The sequence below is a fragment of the Maylandia zebra genome, linkage group LG12, assembly GCF_041146795.1.
Source record: "Maylandia zebra isolate NMK-2024a linkage group LG12, Mzebra_GT3a, whole genome shotgun sequence".
NCBI lineage: Eukaryota > Metazoa > Chordata > Actinopteri > Cichliformes > Cichlidae > Maylandia > Maylandia zebra.
This window is the reverse complement of record NC_135178.1, coordinates 21,744,145-21,762,907: the sequence shown is the minus strand read 5'-3', so window position 1 is coordinate 21,762,907 and position 18,763 is coordinate 21,744,145. Positions and strand designations below refer to the sequence as shown.

At 39.5% G+C, this 18,763-nt stretch overlaps 2 protein-coding genes and 1 long non-coding RNA gene across 3 annotated transcripts; all 3 read right to left on the bottom strand.

Moving 5' to 3' along the window:
- Positions 1-1,478: 1,478 nt before the first annotated feature.
- On the bottom strand, positions 1,479-10,376 carry zcchc8 (zinc finger, CCHC domain containing 8). Its single transcript, XM_014413976.4, has 14 exons — positions 10,157-10,376; positions 9,980-10,022; positions 9,810-9,884; positions 9,573-9,672; positions 8,734-8,811; positions 8,536-8,639; positions 8,346-8,411; positions 8,175-8,235; positions 7,956-8,092; positions 5,641-5,783; positions 5,399-5,514; positions 4,125-4,211; positions 3,247-3,367; positions 1,479-2,875 (listed from the first exon to the last, which is right to left on the bottom strand). The coding sequence occupies exons 1-14, from the start codon at positions 10,329-10,331 to the stop codon at positions 1,809-1,811; spliced, it is 2,373 nt and encodes a 790-aa protein (XP_014269462.2). The 5' UTR covers positions 10,332-10,376; the 3' UTR covers positions 1,479-1,808.
- Positions 10,377-13,001: 2,625 nt separating this feature from the next.
- On the bottom strand, positions 13,002-14,070 carry LOC101480350 (SUN domain-containing protein 3-like). The gene is made up of 5 exons (XM_024804435.2): positions 13,998-14,070; positions 13,803-13,903; positions 13,529-13,696; positions 13,353-13,442; positions 13,002-13,137 (listed from the first exon to the last, which is right to left on the bottom strand). The coding sequence occupies exons 2-5, from the start codon at positions 13,896-13,898 to the stop codon at positions 13,024-13,026; spliced, it is 468 nt and encodes a 155-aa protein (XP_024660203.1). The 5' UTR covers positions 13,899-13,903; positions 13,998-14,070; the 3' UTR covers positions 13,002-13,023.
- Positions 14,071-14,229: 159 nt separating this feature from the next.
- On the bottom strand, positions 14,230-15,213 carry LOC106676754 (uncharacterized). The gene is made up of 4 exons (XR_001342437.3): positions 15,094-15,213; positions 14,524-14,614; positions 14,341-14,402; positions 14,230-14,246 (listed from the first exon to the last, which is right to left on the bottom strand). It is a non-coding gene; the product is annotated as an uncharacterized LOC106676754 (long non-coding RNA).
- Between the last annotated feature and the right edge of the window lie 3,550 nt (positions 15,214-18,763).

Here is an 18,763-nt window from a genome sequence, read left to right as displayed (position 1 = left end):
AAGACAGCGGAGTGCATTATACAGCAGTTGTTTTGATTGCTCTCAATTTCCACAGCCCTAAAAAAGATCGATATCAGTTTGTACATGCTCCAGATAGCTTTTCTTCAAATTCTTTAATTCTCACTCGCTTTTGCGTATGCGCAGGACTGGAACGTAAGCGTTTTGGGCCATTTCAATGTGGACGCACAACTCTGAAAACGCTAGTGTGGACGCGGAGTGTTTTCACCCGGGTCAAGTTTTTCCATCTTGTGCTGGGCAGCTGTTGTACCACACTGTCATGCTAAGACAGCAGATGCCTTCTATTGTGGCTCTGTAGATGTTCACAAGCAGCAAGAAGAGAGTCCGGTCCATTTTAGCTTCAAGAGGAAGAAGACCCTTAGTTGGACTTTAATCACCAGGTGTGATGTGTTCAGCTACCAGATCAGGTCACGTTAAGTGAAGACCCAGGAACTTGACGTTGTCCACACGCTCTACTCCCTCCCCGTATACAAGGAGAGGCGTTTGTTCTGTCTTCCTGGATATCCTGCAGTCCATAATGAACTCCTTAATCTTGCTGGTGTTCAGGATAAGGTTGTTATCTAAGCACCACTGTGGATGAGAGGATAATTCTGCTCCTCCAGCTGAGGGAGATACAGTCTCTCTGCTGCTGGATGAGTCAAAGAGTGCAAAGAAACTGTTCAAGGTGTCAGGGAGAGTTGGATCACAGCTAACCTGTTGGTTACTGTGTTTACAGTCTGTTATACTCCTGATGCATCGCCACATATTTTGCGGTAAAGTAAATTTTACTTTAACTGAATTTCAACTTGCTGAAATTTCACTTTCAAGGTGGTTCAAAGACATGATTAGATCAGCTATTCAGAGTGCCACAGGAATCTTCACTGAGCGCTGCTAAAATAGCTAATATTGAAGAATATAGTCTAAGGAGCTTTGAAAGAAGAGCATCACGACTTCTTTAAGCTGCTTGAAGACATTTCACTTCTCATCCAAAAGGCTTCTTCAGAACTGAAGACCAGGACGACTGAGAACCTTCACAGACATTGAAGAATATAATCATTGTCTATCATGGGGCTGCCGGCAGGCATATATTACAAGAACTATTTAAATTCCTGAAACTGCATTACCGTTTTTGCTAGAGACCAAATTCAAATAGTTTGGGAGAGAAGAGAAGGCAAGCTTTACAGGGATATTTGGTGTAACATGGTAGCATATGGCATTTATAAGGTACTGCTTTCTGAATATGGACAGAAAAAGAAAATCAGCTCCTATTCGTTACCATGTGTGTGTCACGTTACCGTATTCCTCCAACATTTGGGGCTTAAGAGCACATTAAAATGATTCCTGAAACATGAGAATAACTTTTTTTCTTCAATTTTACAGCAAAAATGACAAAGTATGTCCATAAATCTTGGTCAATAAAAGGGCTAATTTGCATATTTCATTTGGCCATGGGGGTGAAATCTGCAATCAGACATAGCAACTTGAGCAGAAACAATATTGTTTACTCCATTACTTTAGAGAAATTCGAGTGGAACAAATAACACAAAAACACCACAAGATGAAAAATAATGCAGGTCAAGAGATTACCATTGTACACATTTTACAGTGAAGTAAACAGTTCACTTGTGCTGAAAAAGAATCTCAGACTAGTTGGTCAAAATCAGTTGTTGAAGCATCTTTAAAAGGCTTTCCCTAACTGAATTTTACATATCGACTGCATTTACACAGAATAGAAAAAACCATGCTGAATGGAGATGAAATGAAGACTTTCCATTAAAATATACTGTGTTTTGAATCAAGGCAATAAACTGTCACTTCTTCTTCGCCAGACTTCGTGGGGAACTTTTAAGCAAGTCTCTGATCCTAAGGTATGTTCCTGTGGCTTCAGCAACTTCAGTGAACTCTGGTGTATCTTCAAATGGAACGATGCCAGCTGCAAACTTGCTACGATGCGGAACAGCAGTTATCTTGTCGAGATGCCCTGGAGTCGTACAGTCTCCACTCACCGGATGAGGCAAATCTGACTCGGGGCTCTGTGGGTTGTCTACTTCGGCTTTCACTGGCTCAGGACTCTGAAATGTGCCGTCCTCGACTAACAGTGAAATGGGACTCTGAGGGGTGCTGTCCTGAGTTTTAACTGGCTCGGGACTCTGAGGGGTGCTGTCCTGAGTTTTAACTGGCTCGGGACTCTGAGGGGTGCTGTCCTGAGTTTTAACTGGCTCGGGACTCTGAGGGGTGCTGTCTTGGGTTTTCACTGGCTCGGGACTCTGAGGGGTGCTGTCCTGAGTTTTAACTGGCTCGGGACTCTGAGGGGTGCTTTCCTGGATTTCGGCTGGTTCGGGACTCTGAGGGCTATCGTCCTTAACTTTGACTGGTCCCGGGCTTAATGACAAACCCTCTTGAACTTCCGGTTGATTTTCTTTGCTTAGGGAAGGTTCTTCAGGTTTTATTGAGTCCATTCCTTCATCCGTGTCTTCAGTTTCTGTGTCCGCGTGTGCAGATGTGGATACACTTGGTGAACTTGGTACAGGAGTTTGTGCGGCAGGTGTCTCACAGTCACTGTTAGAGGCCATGTCAGCATTTTCTAGAGCTGCCCAGATCAGTCTCTGCTGCTCCTCCAGTTCCTCCAGTGTCAGGTCATCCTCTGTTCCCTCCCCAGTCTCATCAACCACCACCCAGTCACGCCCTCGCACAGCTGGAGAGCCGTTGGTGGGAGTAAGTGGAGGTGTACCTTTAGGGAGAGGTGGGGGGGTGGGTGTAGCAGGAGGAGTGCCCTGTGGTAAAGGCGGAGGAGAACTAAAGCAAGGAGAGCCAGGAGGCAGTGGTGGCTGGAACTGGAAATCATCAGAGCTGTGAATTTGATGAGGTGTTCCTGGATCTATGAGAAGAAATAAAATAAAATCATCCACAGAGTGCTGACTGTGTATTTTTGTGCAACTGAGCTACAAATACCAAACCAAAACATTGTTTCTGTGAACTCAGCGTGATCTACTCTTGTTAAAAAAGTTATTAATTAGCAATAATCCTGGTAACAATTTACATAGAGCATTGATATACTGGCAGCAGCCAGGTCAACATGTTGGTTCAACAACAGTAAAATGAGAACTACTCATCTTTAGAAGATCCATAGTTTTTACATTCCAACTTAAAAACACAAAGTGAAGTTGGATGGATGGGATCCCAACTCTGGAAATCTAACCATTCAAGGAGAACATGAATGCAGGCTGTGACACCCAGATGTACGGTTACCTGATTCAATATCCATGTCCGAGCTCCTGTCTGGGGTCCGGTCCGGGCTAAATTTACTCCTCTTCCTCAGCTGTGGAGATGAGTCAAATTCATGTCTTCTCTTGCTGGAGGCGGCACCAGGCTGTTGGCAAGAGCAACATGCAATAAGACCAAAAAGCACGACTTTTGTTTTTCCTTTCTTAGTGTAACATATGTGTTAAATACTTGTGAATTTCACCCAAAACACTTTCTTTTTTTGGATTAAATATGTCATTTTTGCATCTCACTCTCCTACCTGTGTGATCCGAGTCTGTGTGCGTTCATGTGCATGTGTGCGCTGCGTGGTGACGTAGGCGCGTGCATGTGTGCCCCGGTCACAGCTCCTTTCAGCATGGCCGGAGGAGAGGTGTACTGGCAGTCGCATGACACACACAGATCGAACGCATATTTCTGTGTTGCAGATGTGCAGTAAAGAGCCAAAGACTCAGTACTGTCTCCTGCCTCTTACTTTCACGCCAGAACACAACGCAGAACAACAGGCGTAACGCATGAACGGGTTACATTAGCAACATATTTAAGTAGAAATATTGAAATCCTGTGGATTAAATGGAGGTCTGTGCAGTTGGATCAGTGTTGATTCATGCTGTAAAATGCGTAAAGGAGATTTTAAAGGATGGGTCATGTGAACACCATAAACTGTTGCACAGAGCAAAGTAACCTCAAGACAGTAGATTTTGTCCTCGATGAGAACAGTAATGGCTTAAATATCTAATCTATATCTTATTTCTAAGAATGAGCACTAATCTGCTAAATTTTGCTCAAGGTGGTGGCCGATAAAAATTTGGTTGAAGTTGAGAAGCTGCCGTTGCAAGAAGTCAGTAGGGAGCTGGGATACAGACCGTGGGAAAGAAGCTGGACAGGTAGGCTGCATAGTTTTGCTTCATGTGGCTGCTCTGCATTGGAATTGAACCATAATGCAGGAACTCCTGAAGATACAACAGAAATAAAGAAAAAGTGTTATTTAACTTAATAAAAAAGACAGCAAAAAAAAGGTCCCAGCATACTTTAATGGGTTGTAAACCATTTAAACTCCACATTTAATTGAAAATAACACAAAGACAACATAGCAAGTTTGGAAACTAAAAATATGTAATCATTGTTGATGCCAGCAACATTTGTCAAAAAGTCATAAGAAGCTCATATACACCCCAATATAAATTAGCTCTTTTTAAAAATTAAAAAACAAACAAACAAAAAAAAACACTGTACAAATTCATGAGGAAATAAAATATTTTCCCATTCTTTCAGCTCAGGGTCTTTTTAGTTGTGTTTTAACGCAATTTAGTACCTGGACTTTTATTTACTCCACAACTGTCTAGATGGCTGAAAAATGTTGCTCCTGACCCTGTGTGTGTGTTTCAGCATTCACAGGGCTGACACCCATACAAACATGGACGCTGTTTTTTTTCTGATAACTACTCAGATGGTCCCTCTCCTCATCAGAATTTAACCTTTTTAGTTGTCAGATGACATGACAGGTGGCAGTCGTGTCATTTCTGTGTCCTGTTTACATTTTCAGTCAGTCAGTGATCTCCACTATAAAGCTGTGGATATTGCAGAACCGTCTGTTGGCCTGAGGATCTCAGTCATATATCTATGTGCAGCGATTTTTTTCTAGATTCACCAAATTATTTTTTGAAATCATCTTTTTTAGATGACAAACACCTCAAATTCCTTCCAATTTCACACTGAGAAAGAACCTTACATTTATTATTATTTTTCCCATGTTTTGGTTTATATTCACACAGTGAAAACCCCAATCAAATCAAAAATGTTTGTGTACTCTGCTGTGTGCCAGAATGCAAAGCATGTCTGGCTACAGAAACAAATCGCAACAAAGGGGGAAACAAAGCAGAGTTTGATTTAACCAGACTAGAGAATGTAAATTTAGCTTCACAAGTACTGATCTGTTGCAATTTACCTAAAAATGTGTTGTGTTGAAATTATTCAACAAGATATTTCTAGTCTTTCATTGCCCCTTTCTTATTTTTATGACATCAAATCAACATTTAATGTTGATGGTTTTGAAACAGTACATCACATATTTACTTTTTACTGGATACCAGGCGGTACTGGAGGTCAAACATTTGAAAAGGCAGACTGCAACACTTACATCTTTCATTTTGTGTGGTGCGGCTACATTGAAACCTGGGAAATCCACCAGTTTGGAAACATCATAAGAGAGGTTTTGTGAATTAGTGTTGTCAGTTACAGTGCCATCACTTGATGCTGTAAGAGAGAAAAAAACAACATCCTCTATAATCTGTGCAGACTGCAGAAGCTTTTATTTTTCTACTTACTCTGTTCAACAAAGAAAACAAATTGTGAAGCTGTTTAGTTCTTTTTCAAACTTACCATTTCCGTCATACAGTGATAAGCCAGAGTTTTCCATCTCTGCCTCTTTGAGCCAACCTGGTGGGTAACCTAGCTGCCTCATGCGATAGATCAGAGGAGGTAGGGTGTTCTCATCAATGCCCAGAGCTGTCAGCAGCTCCTCACTGTTTAACAGCACAACACAGTAAATAAATCAAATGAAAAATTAAAAGACTAAAAATTACACTTGTCTAAGGTGACATAGAGACCAAAACCATGTGATCTACATGCCAAATATCTTTGGTATAAACTAACTAACGGATGAAGCCTTTGGAGTACGAATGTGAGATAGAAAGCACTTACCGAGGAAAAGCTTAGAAAAAAGTACTTGTGTGAATGGGTGAATAAAGCAAGTTGCGCTTTCAGTGCTCAGAGAGTGTAGAAAAGCGCTTTAAAAGAAAAAGTCCATTTACTGCCAATGTTGCTGAAACTGCAACCTCTCAAGAACAACAGGCTCACAGGGCGGCAGTAGCAGCGAGCCAAAAGCAGTCTTGGGTGTGGTTACGCTTTCAGAAACCCAAATGTATTAAAGGACATGCAGCTAACTGCAGCAAGTCTACCACCAGCATGAAAGAAGCTGAAGCCAAGGATTATGATTTAGAAACTCTGAGTGAGACACTGACAGCTTCTTCTTCATGTAATTAATTTGGTAGAAAAACAGATGTAAACAGAACAAATATTACACTGTCAGACAAAGAACCTGGAAGCTGCTGTGGTTGTAAAATGTTGTAAATACAATACATTTTTAAAATTCAATTGAGAAGTACAGACTTATTTCAACATGAGTACTGAAAAAGGTACTGTTGCAAACATAAACCTTAGGACAATAACGTTGGGCAATTTTCACCCATATGATGAAAAAAGATCACTTAGTGGTCATTTCCAAGGGAATTCATAATCATAATAAAATGTAACAGGGGTCATTCTTTCCCCTCTTATATCTTATTTTGTTTCTCTCTCCCACAGTTGTCAGTTTGCAGGGAGACTGTGCCTTCACCATTTTTCATTTTTATGATTTTTTTTCCCATTAATGATTCCCAAATTTTGAGCCTTTATTTATTTTAAATTGAGTCCCCAGATAACACTTTTTTTTCATTTTATGAAATGAGGTACGTATATATAACTAGGGATGGGTATCGAAAACCGGTTCTTGTTGAGAACCGGTTCCCACTGTTTCAATTCCTTGGAATCGTTTGCCACTTTTAAAAACGATTCCCTTATCGATTCCAGTCGACCCGAATGACGTCATCACGTTGAGTAGCGTCTTTTACCCAGTAGGAAACACGGCGCCTGAGCGGCACAAACGCTCAAAAGTTTGGTTACACTTTATGAGAAAGGATGACAACAGGGCAACGTGCAATACTTGCAAAGTAGAGATTTCATCAAAGGGAGGAAACACTACGAACATGTAAAAGCATTTTGCTCAAAAAACACGCGATTGCTTTCAATGAATGTCGTGTTTTTGATCCGCTCCGGACTAGCGAAGCTCAACCCAGCAGCAGCGGTAGCGTTTCCACGTCCTCTCCCGTTAATACTGCAGGTAACTAATCAATTAGCATTGCATATTATGTTAGCGCGATTTACCTTATTACAAAACCTGCTATTACTGTGCGTTGCATTTAGATAACCATGATGAGAGAGACAGAGGCTGGCTCAGATGCTGGCAGTTCTCGCTGCAGTCTACCGGTAGCGTCTCCTTTCAGGCCAGGATAGACGAATGTCACCCAGCAGTGTCTAAGTTTGTGGTCAAAGGCTTGCACCCATTTGCCACAGCAGATGCCCCCGATTTCACTTTGGTAAGTGAATGTGTTTAATTGTAGGCAGGGACATTACTGGATATTCTTGTGTAATTGCTACAGAATAATTTATGTTAAACTTTGTTATTGCTACAGGAGAATATTTATTTTATTATTTTACATATACATTTTTTTTCCTGGGGACCCTGTGACACCCCATTGAAGAGCCGTAGGCTGTGGATCTCTTAAGATCTCACTGTTGGGTTTGTAAGGCCATGTTACTCCTAAATTTCTATCTTGTTCAAAGAGAAGATATAAAACACAGTTCTAAGCTAATCGACTTTAGTGTTCTCCTTTTTAAAAAAAAAGAATCGATAAGAGAATCGATAAGGAATCGAATCGTTAAACAGAATCGAAAATGGAATCGGAATCGTTAAAATCTTATCAATACCCATCCCTATATATAACCCTGTAAAATATGCACTTTTGCAACATTATGTAATTAAATTAAAATTGTGAGTAAATAAAGATGTGTGGAGAGTAAAAAAAAAAAAGTCCTGCCTCATGACTCCAGGCTTGTATTTGGCAAACCGCTCCTCCACTTCATCAGCATGGTATCTCTGGTTACTCTGCATGGCTTGGTTGTTGCTCTGATTGAACTCCTTTCTTCTCTCATTAATTGCAGCCATGTCTTTAGGCTAGGAGAAAAAAAATACATTACTATATTAAATTATGTTCTGTCCTTGTGTTCATCCTGGATTAACAGATCATTAATGGTACCTTGGGACAATCTCTCAGCTGGTGACTGCTTGAACCACAGTTGAAACACATAGACTTGGGTCTACAGTGAACAGAGCAGAGACAGAATCATTATACATTATAAATTCCACCCAGCACACAAACAAAGAAGAGTTGTAAACAGGAAAAGCTATGGAATTTTTGTAGTCTTACCTTTTGTCTTTCATTTCTATTTCCTGGCCATCAGTTCCAATGACTTGGTTGAAGACTTGCTGATAACTTTGCAGCAATTCAGGAAGCTATAATGCATTTGTCTACACAGCTGTGAATTTTTAAAACTTAATAAATCTGACTACAGCACTTCATAGGCAATAAATGTTTAATTTATTCATGTTAAAGATACGTTGGGACATCCCATCCATCGGTCAGCTGGGGGTTTTCATTTACCAGAGGCTGTCCAAGTTTATCAACACTGAAAGTAGTGAAATATAAGACACTCCCAACAACCTAAAACAAAAACATAACACAATAAGTTACTACTTGTGAGCCTACACATCTCGTTTTCAGTGTGTTTGAATGAGAAATAACAGCATGTGCTCACTTTAAAGGCTTCTGTTGTTGTTCTCACACTACTGGAAGACATCATCTGTGGATCTTCGTCCAAAGCAAAAGCGGAATTCTTTATAGAGGGAGAAATATGTATTTTTAAACAGAAACTTAATTGTGATATTGAAAATATTTACAATAGTAATATACAGTGCTGTGAAAAAGAATTTTCTCCCTTCGTGACTTGTTTTTTTTTTTTTTTTTTTGCAGATTTGTCTGTCACATTTACATGTTTCAGATCATGAACGACTTTATAAGACAATGAAAACCTGAGTAAATGCAAAATGCTATTGTTAAAGTTATGTTTCTGATAATGAAGTCAAAAAGAATTTCTAAACTTACCTGTGTAGAAAACTAAAACGCCCTCACCCCTTGCAAATGTAAAATTAATCGTGCCTTTCTGTCTTTGTAGACAGACACATGTATTTAATTTTCAATGATTTATTACAGGTATTTGCCGTATTATCAGTAACAGACTGGATGTTATTGCCAGCTTGACCCCATTTAATGACAGACTGACAGCATACCAACTTAGTCTTATGGCAACATTAATGGTAGGTTGTAATGACAGGGTTAGCATACCAGCAACAAAATGTTTTTTGTTGGGTTTTTTTTTTTTTTACAATATTACCCCATCAGCCTTTTACAGCTTTTATGTCAAAAAGTGATAAATTACAATATGTGCTATTGTAATGTTAAAAAATCTGAACAATGTCATATTTTGAGTGAGGTATTGTGGTAATATTCTATCATGTTGAGTCTGGTGATTTTCACCTCTAACAAATAGACACAAAAAAAAACTTCTTCACGGCTCTGTATATTCTAGGTACACACCTGAGGTTTGATGTTAAAGGAGGACCTCTTTTCAACGTCTGGTTTATGGTGCCTCAAAATCACACTGCAGATGCAGTCTTCAATTTCCTGGCGACACGTCCTAGCAGGGTGATTAAAAATTGTCATTCATATGTTGTGAATGGATCTAAACTAAACATTACCATAGATGTAATAATTTCACCAACAAATACGTTCATACATAAAAACTTACTTAAAATATAAAGAATTCTGACTTACTTTGATATGATGTTGTTTGTATAAAGGACCTGAAGAAGAGGCCCGTCGGTGTTAACATCTTCAACAGTGACGCCGCTGTAGTGTTGGAGGAGGGAAAACATCGCAGGATCACGGTTGGCGAACAGTTTCGTTTCATTTGAAATGATCATTATTGGGTGTCTACTAGTTACCTTGGTCGCGTCAGGAGGCTCATTTTCCTTCGTAATATTTTATGTGGTCTGGGAATTAAAGAAAAATGACAAATTCTGCAGAAAAAGGACTGTTAGAAGTCATTTTCTTGGCTGTGTTTTGGTTGCATCCTATGCTAGCAAATTTAAGCTAGTGCTAACAAACTGCCACAAGGATATTCTCCTCAGTGAGTCTCTGGATGTAATCGTCGCACTCCTCCAGCCTGCTCCGGAGCTCGCTCCTCTCGTCCTGCTCTTCATCATCATCTGTGAACCGAATGTGCGTCGTGACCGGGGGAGCAGGCTCATCGAGCTGCTGAAAGAGCTCACTGTCCCCAAAATCAACTTCAGCCATACCTGGCGCTACCCGATCCGTATGCGGAAACACGACATATCGTGCGCATGCGCAAAATGTGATTGCTCCTGATACTTTCACAATAAAACTACTGAACCGTCACGTAACTGATGTACGTAAAACCACTAATTTTATTTGTTTTTAACTTGCATTCACAGCGTAAAGTAACCCTAAATAAAAATATAAATAAATTGGATTACTACATATCTCTGAAGATAAATACAAATAAAAAAAACTCCAGGAATAAATTTGAATTAAAAAGTTTTTCTTTTCTTTTCTTATGGACTCAAATAAGTTTTGCTGAAAAACTGAATATGGAACAAGCAAAGCTTAATACTAAACAATATATATATATATATATTAGCTGTAGCTAATATATATATATATATAGCTTCAAATTTGGCCCACGGGCCAGAGTTTGACACCTATGATTTAAATGGACAAGTCATTTTTTGAACTGAGGAGACCAGTTGCTCGACCTTTGGGAAAGGATTATCCCATTGTTATATATAAACCTTTCTGATGTCAGTTTTGACAAGACTCCCAATAGAACTGGCTGAGATGTCAGTATTTGTCAGTATGTATGTCAGTATTTTTATTTATAAATCACCTAGAGCTCCAAGCCATGACAGTGTCTCAGAATTTACACGTGTTTTACGGATGTTTGTGTTTTAGAGAGGTAGGCACATATGTACCTCTTTCCTGGTTGGACATGTTGGCACTGATTTTAGAGCAGTTCTTGTGTTGTTGTATTGTGTGTTATGGATTCAGCACTGAAGCAGATGCTGATTAGCAGACCTAGTTTGACTGAGCAAACTCACTGCAATTTTTTTATTTTTTGCCTAGACAACAACACTGTGATCAAGATGAAAAACAAAACAAAATAACATTTGCATCTTTTCTCAGTTTATCTATTAAATGTATTACTCTTTTACAGGTCCAGCCAAGGAGTTCCTGCTTAATCTGTGAATGAGTAATACATCTGTGAATAAGTGAGTTGAGTGACTGAGCTGACTGTCTCTGTGTGGGATCAGATAGTAGAAGGAGATGTTCTCTGTCCCTCCTGATGGTGCCTGAAGGACTATCTAGGAAATATGAATGTGGGGTGAAATGAGGGAACATCACCTTGCCTGAAGTCTTTGTGTCTTGATGCACACTTGCTGTCATGGTGTGACTGGGCTCAAAGCTCTCACTGGGTGTCTTTGGTTGAAGGATGTAGTGTCTTGTATCCTTCTCATCTGAGGGATCGTCCATTAGCCTACATCAGGAGGCTCCACAATGCTGCAGCCAAGTGGCTGCAACCCAGCCCAATGGAGGGGGAAGTTAAGCTGCTGAACATGCTGACACTGCAGCAGTTGATGGAGGGGCTCCCAACAGGAAAAGCAGAGAGGGTCTGCTGTTATCGGCCAGTGAACCTCGAGCTGGCTGTGACGCTTGCTGAGGATCACTTGGCAGCACGGCAGACCCTGGTCCAACCAAACCCTGGTTTGACCTGTGGCTTTTCTGGAGGCAGAGAGGGTGGAGGTTAGGTTTGTGAATGGCGACATCCCATAGTGCCACTGCAGGTCTTGTTTGAGTGGATTGGCATGGATCTCATCGAGCCATTTCAACGCTTTGTATTAGTGGCGGATGTGTAATCTGGTGGATTATGCAACATGATATCCCGAAGCACTGCCGCTGTGCACCATTTTGGCAAAGAGTGTGGTGCAGGCCCAGTTTCAGATCATCTCATGAGTCAGCATCCCGAAAGAGACAATGACTAACCAGGGCACATTATTCATGTCTCACACATTAAAGGAACTGTACGAATTACTGGGAATTAAATCTGTTTAGACTGTTCTGTTCATGTTTGGGAGATTAACACAGGAGCAGGTATCATTTGCCCATCTTTTTCACTCTTAGCTGCTGTTTTTTTCTTTATTGAGAAAAGAGACAAAACACTCCATCCCCGTATTGACTACTGCACCCTTAACCAGATTACAGTTAAAAACAAGTTCCACTACCTCTTCCTTTTTTCCACCTTTGAACTCCTGCAGGGTACGTCCATCTTTTCCAAACTGGAAATGCTTACCATCTGGTTAGGATTCGTGAGGGCAACAAATGGAAAACAGCCTTCAACACCCACCTTGGGTATTTAAGGTGCCTGGCGATGCTGTTCGTCCTCACAAATGTCCCAGCTTTTTTCCTAGCTCTTGTTAATGATGTCCTCAGGAATTTTATTTTATTTTTCTTGTTATTGTCTGCCTTGACGACATCTTGATTTTTTTCTAGAACCCTCAATGAGCAACAGAGCCACGTCTGGCAAATTCTCCACAGACACCTGGATTATAGGCTCATTGTGTAAAAGTCAGTCTACTGAATGGATCTGATCCTGGAGGTCTGCCCAACTATCTGTATGTTCCTACTTCAGCTCAGTCTAAGGTATTGCATTGAGAACACACAGCAAAATTTAACTCAGTAGTTAAATTAACTGCTTATAAGTTCATAGCAAAGGAAATTTCGGTGATCTAATCTGAAAAAATATGTTGGGGAATATATTGGATCCTGCACCATCACTCAAAATAAGATGGTCCCCACTCCTCCTGCAGGTCTCCTCAGACCCCTGCCTGTACCTGGGCAGCTGTGAGCCCCCAGAGCCCAAGAATTGGTCACTCACTTACTACCCAGGTAACACAGTCATTCAAATCATTTATTAGGTAAAGAGTTTGCCATGGACCCTAAAATTATACAGGCAGGGGAAGTCTTGATCTCCAGAGTTCCACTCAATCCTAAGCTTCACATATCTGAAGATGCTGTTGTTCGTATACTGTTGACAAATGAGAGAGAGGTGGTAATGAAAAGAACCAACCAGGTTGAAAAGTAAATGCTATATAACATTGTGCGGTAGTAGCCCCTCCCAGACCAGCTGTCAGTGCATCCCAGTAAATTTTGTCATCAGTTTTTTCTTATTTGGTTACAAATTGAGCCCATTAAAAACAGCATGACTGAAAGAGCTCTAATATGTTTTTGTGTTGTACTCACTGGTAGGTTGAAGGTCTGAAATTCTCTTCCTTGGCTGTCATATAGGAAAGTTCCCAAAAAGGTCCCTTCTGCCCCTATGGTCAACATTCCCTTGAAGAAGAAGAGAGGTTTTGGTGAGAATTATAATACAAAAAAACGTGAAATCTTTAGACTATCAACAAAATCATGTCACTCACATAGGCAGAAAACACTCTTGGGGCGCTTTTTTTGGTTCCATCGGGCGACTGGTGTTTTCGGAGATGTCCCAGTGTCAGGGCAGTGATGGAGACTGGGTGGAACACTGAGATGATTACACTCTGACCTGCCAGGGGCCAGCAGTTCCCTGGAGGCACAGGCAAATATTCCTGAGGAAAGAAATTAATTATTACGCTGCCCAGAGTTCATAAATGTAAACTTTTTCTCCATGTTATATCACTTTGAATCCTGCTGTGCAAACTATGTCATTCTTACTTGGATTACTCTTCTACTGGCCCTGGAGGGGTCCACCCACTGCATACATTTGCGCACAGAGTTCTCTGTCCATGAGGAAACCCCGCTTTGGATCATGGCTCCTGAATTCACACAAATCACAGACAAATTATTTGTTTTCTTTGTGTACATTCATGTATAAATGATGATGAGACAGATGAAGATGGCGATCTTTACCTTGAGATTCAAAAATTGGCTGAGTGTCTGCTGTTTCTGCTTCTTTTTTGCTGTTTATGGAAATTGTGCAGCTCACAATTCCTAAGAGACACGAAGTAGAGCGGTTAGGGGTGGATGTGGGGACAAATGGTCCAGGTTTTACTTGTGTGTTAGGAAGGATTGTCTGACAGAAAGTTCTGACTCACTCACCAAAAGTCAGAAGGGGCAGCAGTAAGAAAGCGGTGATGGTCTTTAAAAGTCTTGTTTTGTCTGCAAAGAGAGAACCACAGGGGAGTTTACAGTCTGATAACAGAATCTTCTTCTCTCATTCTAAATGATGTTAAAATTGAGTAGTGGTCCTTACTTTGCTGTATGCGAGGGTTCATAAAGGGACCTCGTCTCCTATGTTTTCTCCGACGGAAGACCCTAAAAGATGACACACAAGTTTAAAGACTTATTCTACAGGTGAAGATTTACACCGTCGGCACGCCTGAGGATGTTTTATCCAGAATGTAGCGTGCAGTCCCAAAAGCATCCACACACATACTTGTATGAGGTCTCTTTATATGAAATATTTGGAGCTCCGTCTTCCCTATAATAGCCTGACTCCTGCAGGCGGAGGCTTCTTCGTGCCATCACTGTAAAATGGCAGAAAGACAGAAAATGATCAGTGATTCACTCTTTAAACACAAGATGCATTCATCACTATGTAAAATCAAAACTTATTATTAAAAGCTGTTTACTTTCTCTACTTAGAATCATTCAATATATTTAACATCCTAAGACCTGGCCTCCACATATGTGCACACAACACATTTTGGGTTGTCTAGACCAAAATGCAAAATTTTGCTCTACAAGGGGCTGATATCCACTTATGAGGACATTATACTGCCATTGAGATTTAAAGTGAATGTCCTCATATGTGGATCTCATTTTTCTCAGAAACAAAAATCAGGTCGAAACAAACAAAAAAAAGTAATTCTTTGTTTTTACAGCCCAAATAACAAAGAGAAATTAAAAAGGCATGCCATGAAAGAGTTCAGGTCTTAGGAGGTAAAACAAAGCTTTGCATCTCTGCTGCAATAAGTCTTTAAAGCAATGTGCACCAAGCTCATACCTTTAGGGATCAGGTGTTCACCTGTCTCTGGCTGATCTTTAGTGGATCAGTGTATGCTTGTCGTTTTTTCTCTCTCTCGCTGCAATCACAGGTATCTGAGTATGCTGAGTATGCTGAATGCTGCAAACACGAAGGTTTACTAATAAATTTATTTTTTTTCAAATCCAAAAACATTCTGTCTGACACAGTTGCCATGGAAGCACGTGTAAACACTGTCAGCAGAGTTGCTATAATTCGTCATTTTTTCACATCACCGCAACTTTTTCCCTCTTAAAAAAAGATGCACGTTACCAATGCAGTGCTTAACACTCTAAACTGGTGTTTATTTAACTGTGGCATCTCTCCTTTGTCTCCTAGTAGACATGATTTAGGTGATCTGGACAAATTACAAGGTATCCATCCCTGCATATAATTCAATACACTGTTCCAAACTGGAAAAAACAGCCGGCATTCCCAGAGGGTGTGTATCAGTACCTTTACTTGTCGACATTTCCAACACAAGTCCTCTCTACCAACACCCATTCAATACAGCGCTGAAGGAGTATAATAATATATATTAAGAATTTTGTGCTGCATAAATCCCTCCTTATCTATCAGGTTACTTTCGTGTGTTATTGTAACTCTTCCTTTTAAACAGTTTCTTATTTGTAAATACTTCCAAAAATGACAATAGCGCTCCAAACAAAACTTATTTGTAATATTCTCATATGACATGAAAAAATCTCCCTCAAATAAGTCACAACAGTTCTGATACCTCTTCTTAGCCATTGTGCCCAGTAAACAGTCTGCTTACCAATTTTTATTTTAAGATTATCCCACAAGGTGGCATACTTTTAAGGCACAAGTTTATATTTTTATGCACGTCCAACCACATCATTTTTGAAATTTCAAAATAGGATTTTGCATCTTACCCTCTTTATTTACTTTTTGTGATAAAATATAAATTGGTGTGGATGGAGATGCAAGCTCTTGTTCTATTAAAATCCAATCTATATCGGTTTTCATTGCGCAATGTTTGCCTAATCTAGCCATTTTTAAAAGAGATGCTATAATACTCTATATTGCCTAGGTCTATTCCCTCTTCTTTTTTTTGGTTGGGAAAGTCGATTAATGTTAATAAGGGGTTCGAACCCTTCCAAAGAAAATCTTTTATCATATTATTATAGCTTTGGAACATCTGTCGCGGGATACACATGGGCAACATTCCTGTATAATAGCTGATGACTGTTGATATAACCATTTTTACTGTTTACTTTTCCCCACAATGTCAAACTAGTTTACTCAATTTATCCAAATTTTTATTGATTTTGCTTATTAATTTTCCCATACTGTTAGCCATAATATCCTCAATATTTGGGTTCAATTCAATTACAACACACTCCATTCCTTTGTCCACCCACTTAAAGTTAAAGCCCAATATTAGGTTATGACTACAAGTTTGGGAAACTGGCATCACCTCTGATTTATGCCAATTAACTTTGTACTCCAAAAACAGTGAATAATTATCAGTCACCTCTAATAGTGTTGTGATATAATTAGCAGGGTCTTGGCTTAATACCAGAACATCATCTGTGTACAGGAACAATTTGTGTTCTCTACCTCCCCCAAATACACCTTTAATCTCTGCATTTTCTCTGAATAGCTAATGGCTCTGAAAAGATGGTAAATAGAAATGGACCTAAATTACATCCTTGACGTGTTGATCTAGAAATACTCAAAAAAGGAGAGAGTACCCCATTCGTAAATACAGCTTCTTCTGGCCTCAAATATATGGTTCTAATCCATCTGCAAAAGTTGTCGCCTAATTCAAATTTTTCCAGGGTCCTAAACAGATATTTCCACTCCACCGTATCAAGTCCTTCTGTGCATTTAAATATGGAGCCAGTGCAGGATTTGTGTCTATTCTTGATAAACCCTACTTGATCTTTATGAATAATTTGTGGTAGTACAACCTCCAGCCTCATTGTTAGTACTTTGGATAGAATTTTGTAATCCACATTGATTAAATTTATCAGTCTGTAATTGCCTGGATCCGTTAAATCTTTGTCGCCTTTGGAACTACTGATATTATGGCCAGATTAAAACTTGCAGGGGGCCGTCCATATTCAAAGGCTTCATGTAATACTCAGTTAAAAATGGACGTAGCAAATCTCTAAATTTGTGATAAAACTCTGCTGGGAGGCCATCTATTCCTGGTGACTTTCCAGCTTTCATTGCACAGATCCTTCCTTTACTTTGCCTCTGTTAGGGGAGTTTGCAATTTGTCAGAATTGGAATATTCTTAAATGCCTAAGTCAGTCACCTGATCTTATCCCAGTTGAGCATACATTTCACTTGTTGAAGACAAACTTTGAACAGAAAGGCCCACAAACAAACAGCAACTGAAAGCCGCTGCAGTAAAGGCCTGACAGGGCATTAAAAAGGAGGAAGCCCAGCATCTGGTGATGTCCATGAGTTCAAGAACTAGGCTGTCATTGTAAGTAAAGGGTTTTTTTTAATCAAGTATTAGAAATGGACATTTATTTTTCTGTTATTTAATTTGTCAATTACTTTGAATCCCCTGAAATTAAGGGATTGTGTTAAAAACGCTTTAGCTCCTCACATTTTTATGCAATCTTTTCATTCAACACACCAACTAGTTAAAACTGCAGGAATGTCTTAAAGACATAAAGACCTGGATGACTAAACTCTCTGAAGAGCCTTCAGTTGATCCAAAATGCTGCAGCAAGAGTACTGACAGGAACTAGAAAGAGAGAGCATATTTCTATGTTGCCTTCTCCTTTCTCTGTTTAATCTGTAATCAAATTTAAAATCCTGTTCCTCACATACAAGGTGTTGAATAATCATTCCCCATCTTAATGACCCTATTGTACTGTATCACCGCTGACAAGCTCTTCATTCTCAGACTGCTGTTTTACTTGTGGTTCATAGAGCATTTAAAAGTAGAATGGGAGGCACAGCCTTCTTCAGCTTTCAGACCCCTCTTCTGTAGAACCAGCTCTCAGTTTGGATTCAGGACACAGACGCCGTCTCTGCTGTTAAGATTAGATTTAAAACTTTAATAAAGTGTATACTTAGGACTGGATCCGGTGACCCTGAATCCTCCCTTAGTTACACTGCAATAGGTGTTGGCTTCTAGGGGATGCATTGAGTGTTTCCTCTTCAGTCACCTTTCTCACTCACTATGTGTTTATACATCTCTCTGCATTTGATTATTAGCTATTAAACAATGAATACATATTACCAACTCTGTTATTAGTAATTATGCCACAAACATCAAAGACAAATCCTTATATGGTTGGAACAGAACCATGTAAGGATTTGTCTTATAATAATTTAAAGTTAGACCTAACAACATAAAAAAACCAAAACTAAAGACCATAAGTTATTGTTGTTTTTTTTACCTGTCCCAGTTTCTCCAGTAATGTACAGCATTCATTTGTTGATTATTTATCAAACATAAAATTCTCACCCTTTTATTCTGCTTTTAAAAAAAGAAAAGAAGAAAAAAGATAGTGGTTTATATTTTAAAACACTGTCGCCAAAAGAAAAAAAAAAAGACTTCTTGTAGAATTCATATTCATTTTCTTTTATATATTTTTTTCTCATTAATGCAGTTGTACTGTGTATTTTTCCAATTTGTTTTGCAGGAAAGTATTTTAAAGAAGAA

Coding starts and splice junctions, on each gene's coding strand:
- LOC101480350 (XM_024804435.2), bottom strand. CDS start 13,898: ATGATCCAAAGCGGGGTTTCCTCATGGACAGAGAACTCTGTGCGCAAA. Junction 13,697..13,802: donor CCAGTAGAAGAGTAATCCAA/GTAAGAATGACA, acceptor TTCTTTCCTCAG/GAATATTTGCCTGTGCCTCC. Junction 13,443..13,528: donor CAAGAGTGTTTTCTGCCTAT/GTGAGTGACATG, acceptor TTCTTCTTCAAG/GGAATGTTGACCATAGGGGC.
- zcchc8 (XM_014413976.4), bottom strand. CDS start 10,331: ATGGCTGAAGTTGATTTTGGGGACAGTGAGCTCTTTCAGCAGCTCGAT. Junction 8,236..8,345: donor ATAGAAATGAAAGACAAAAG/GTAAGACTACAA, acceptor TGTTCACTGTAG/ACCCAAGTCTATGTGTTTCA. Junction 8,093..8,174: donor AGCTGAGAGATTGTCCCAAG/GTACCATTAATG, acceptor TTTTTCTCCTAG/CCTAAAGACATGGCTGCAAT.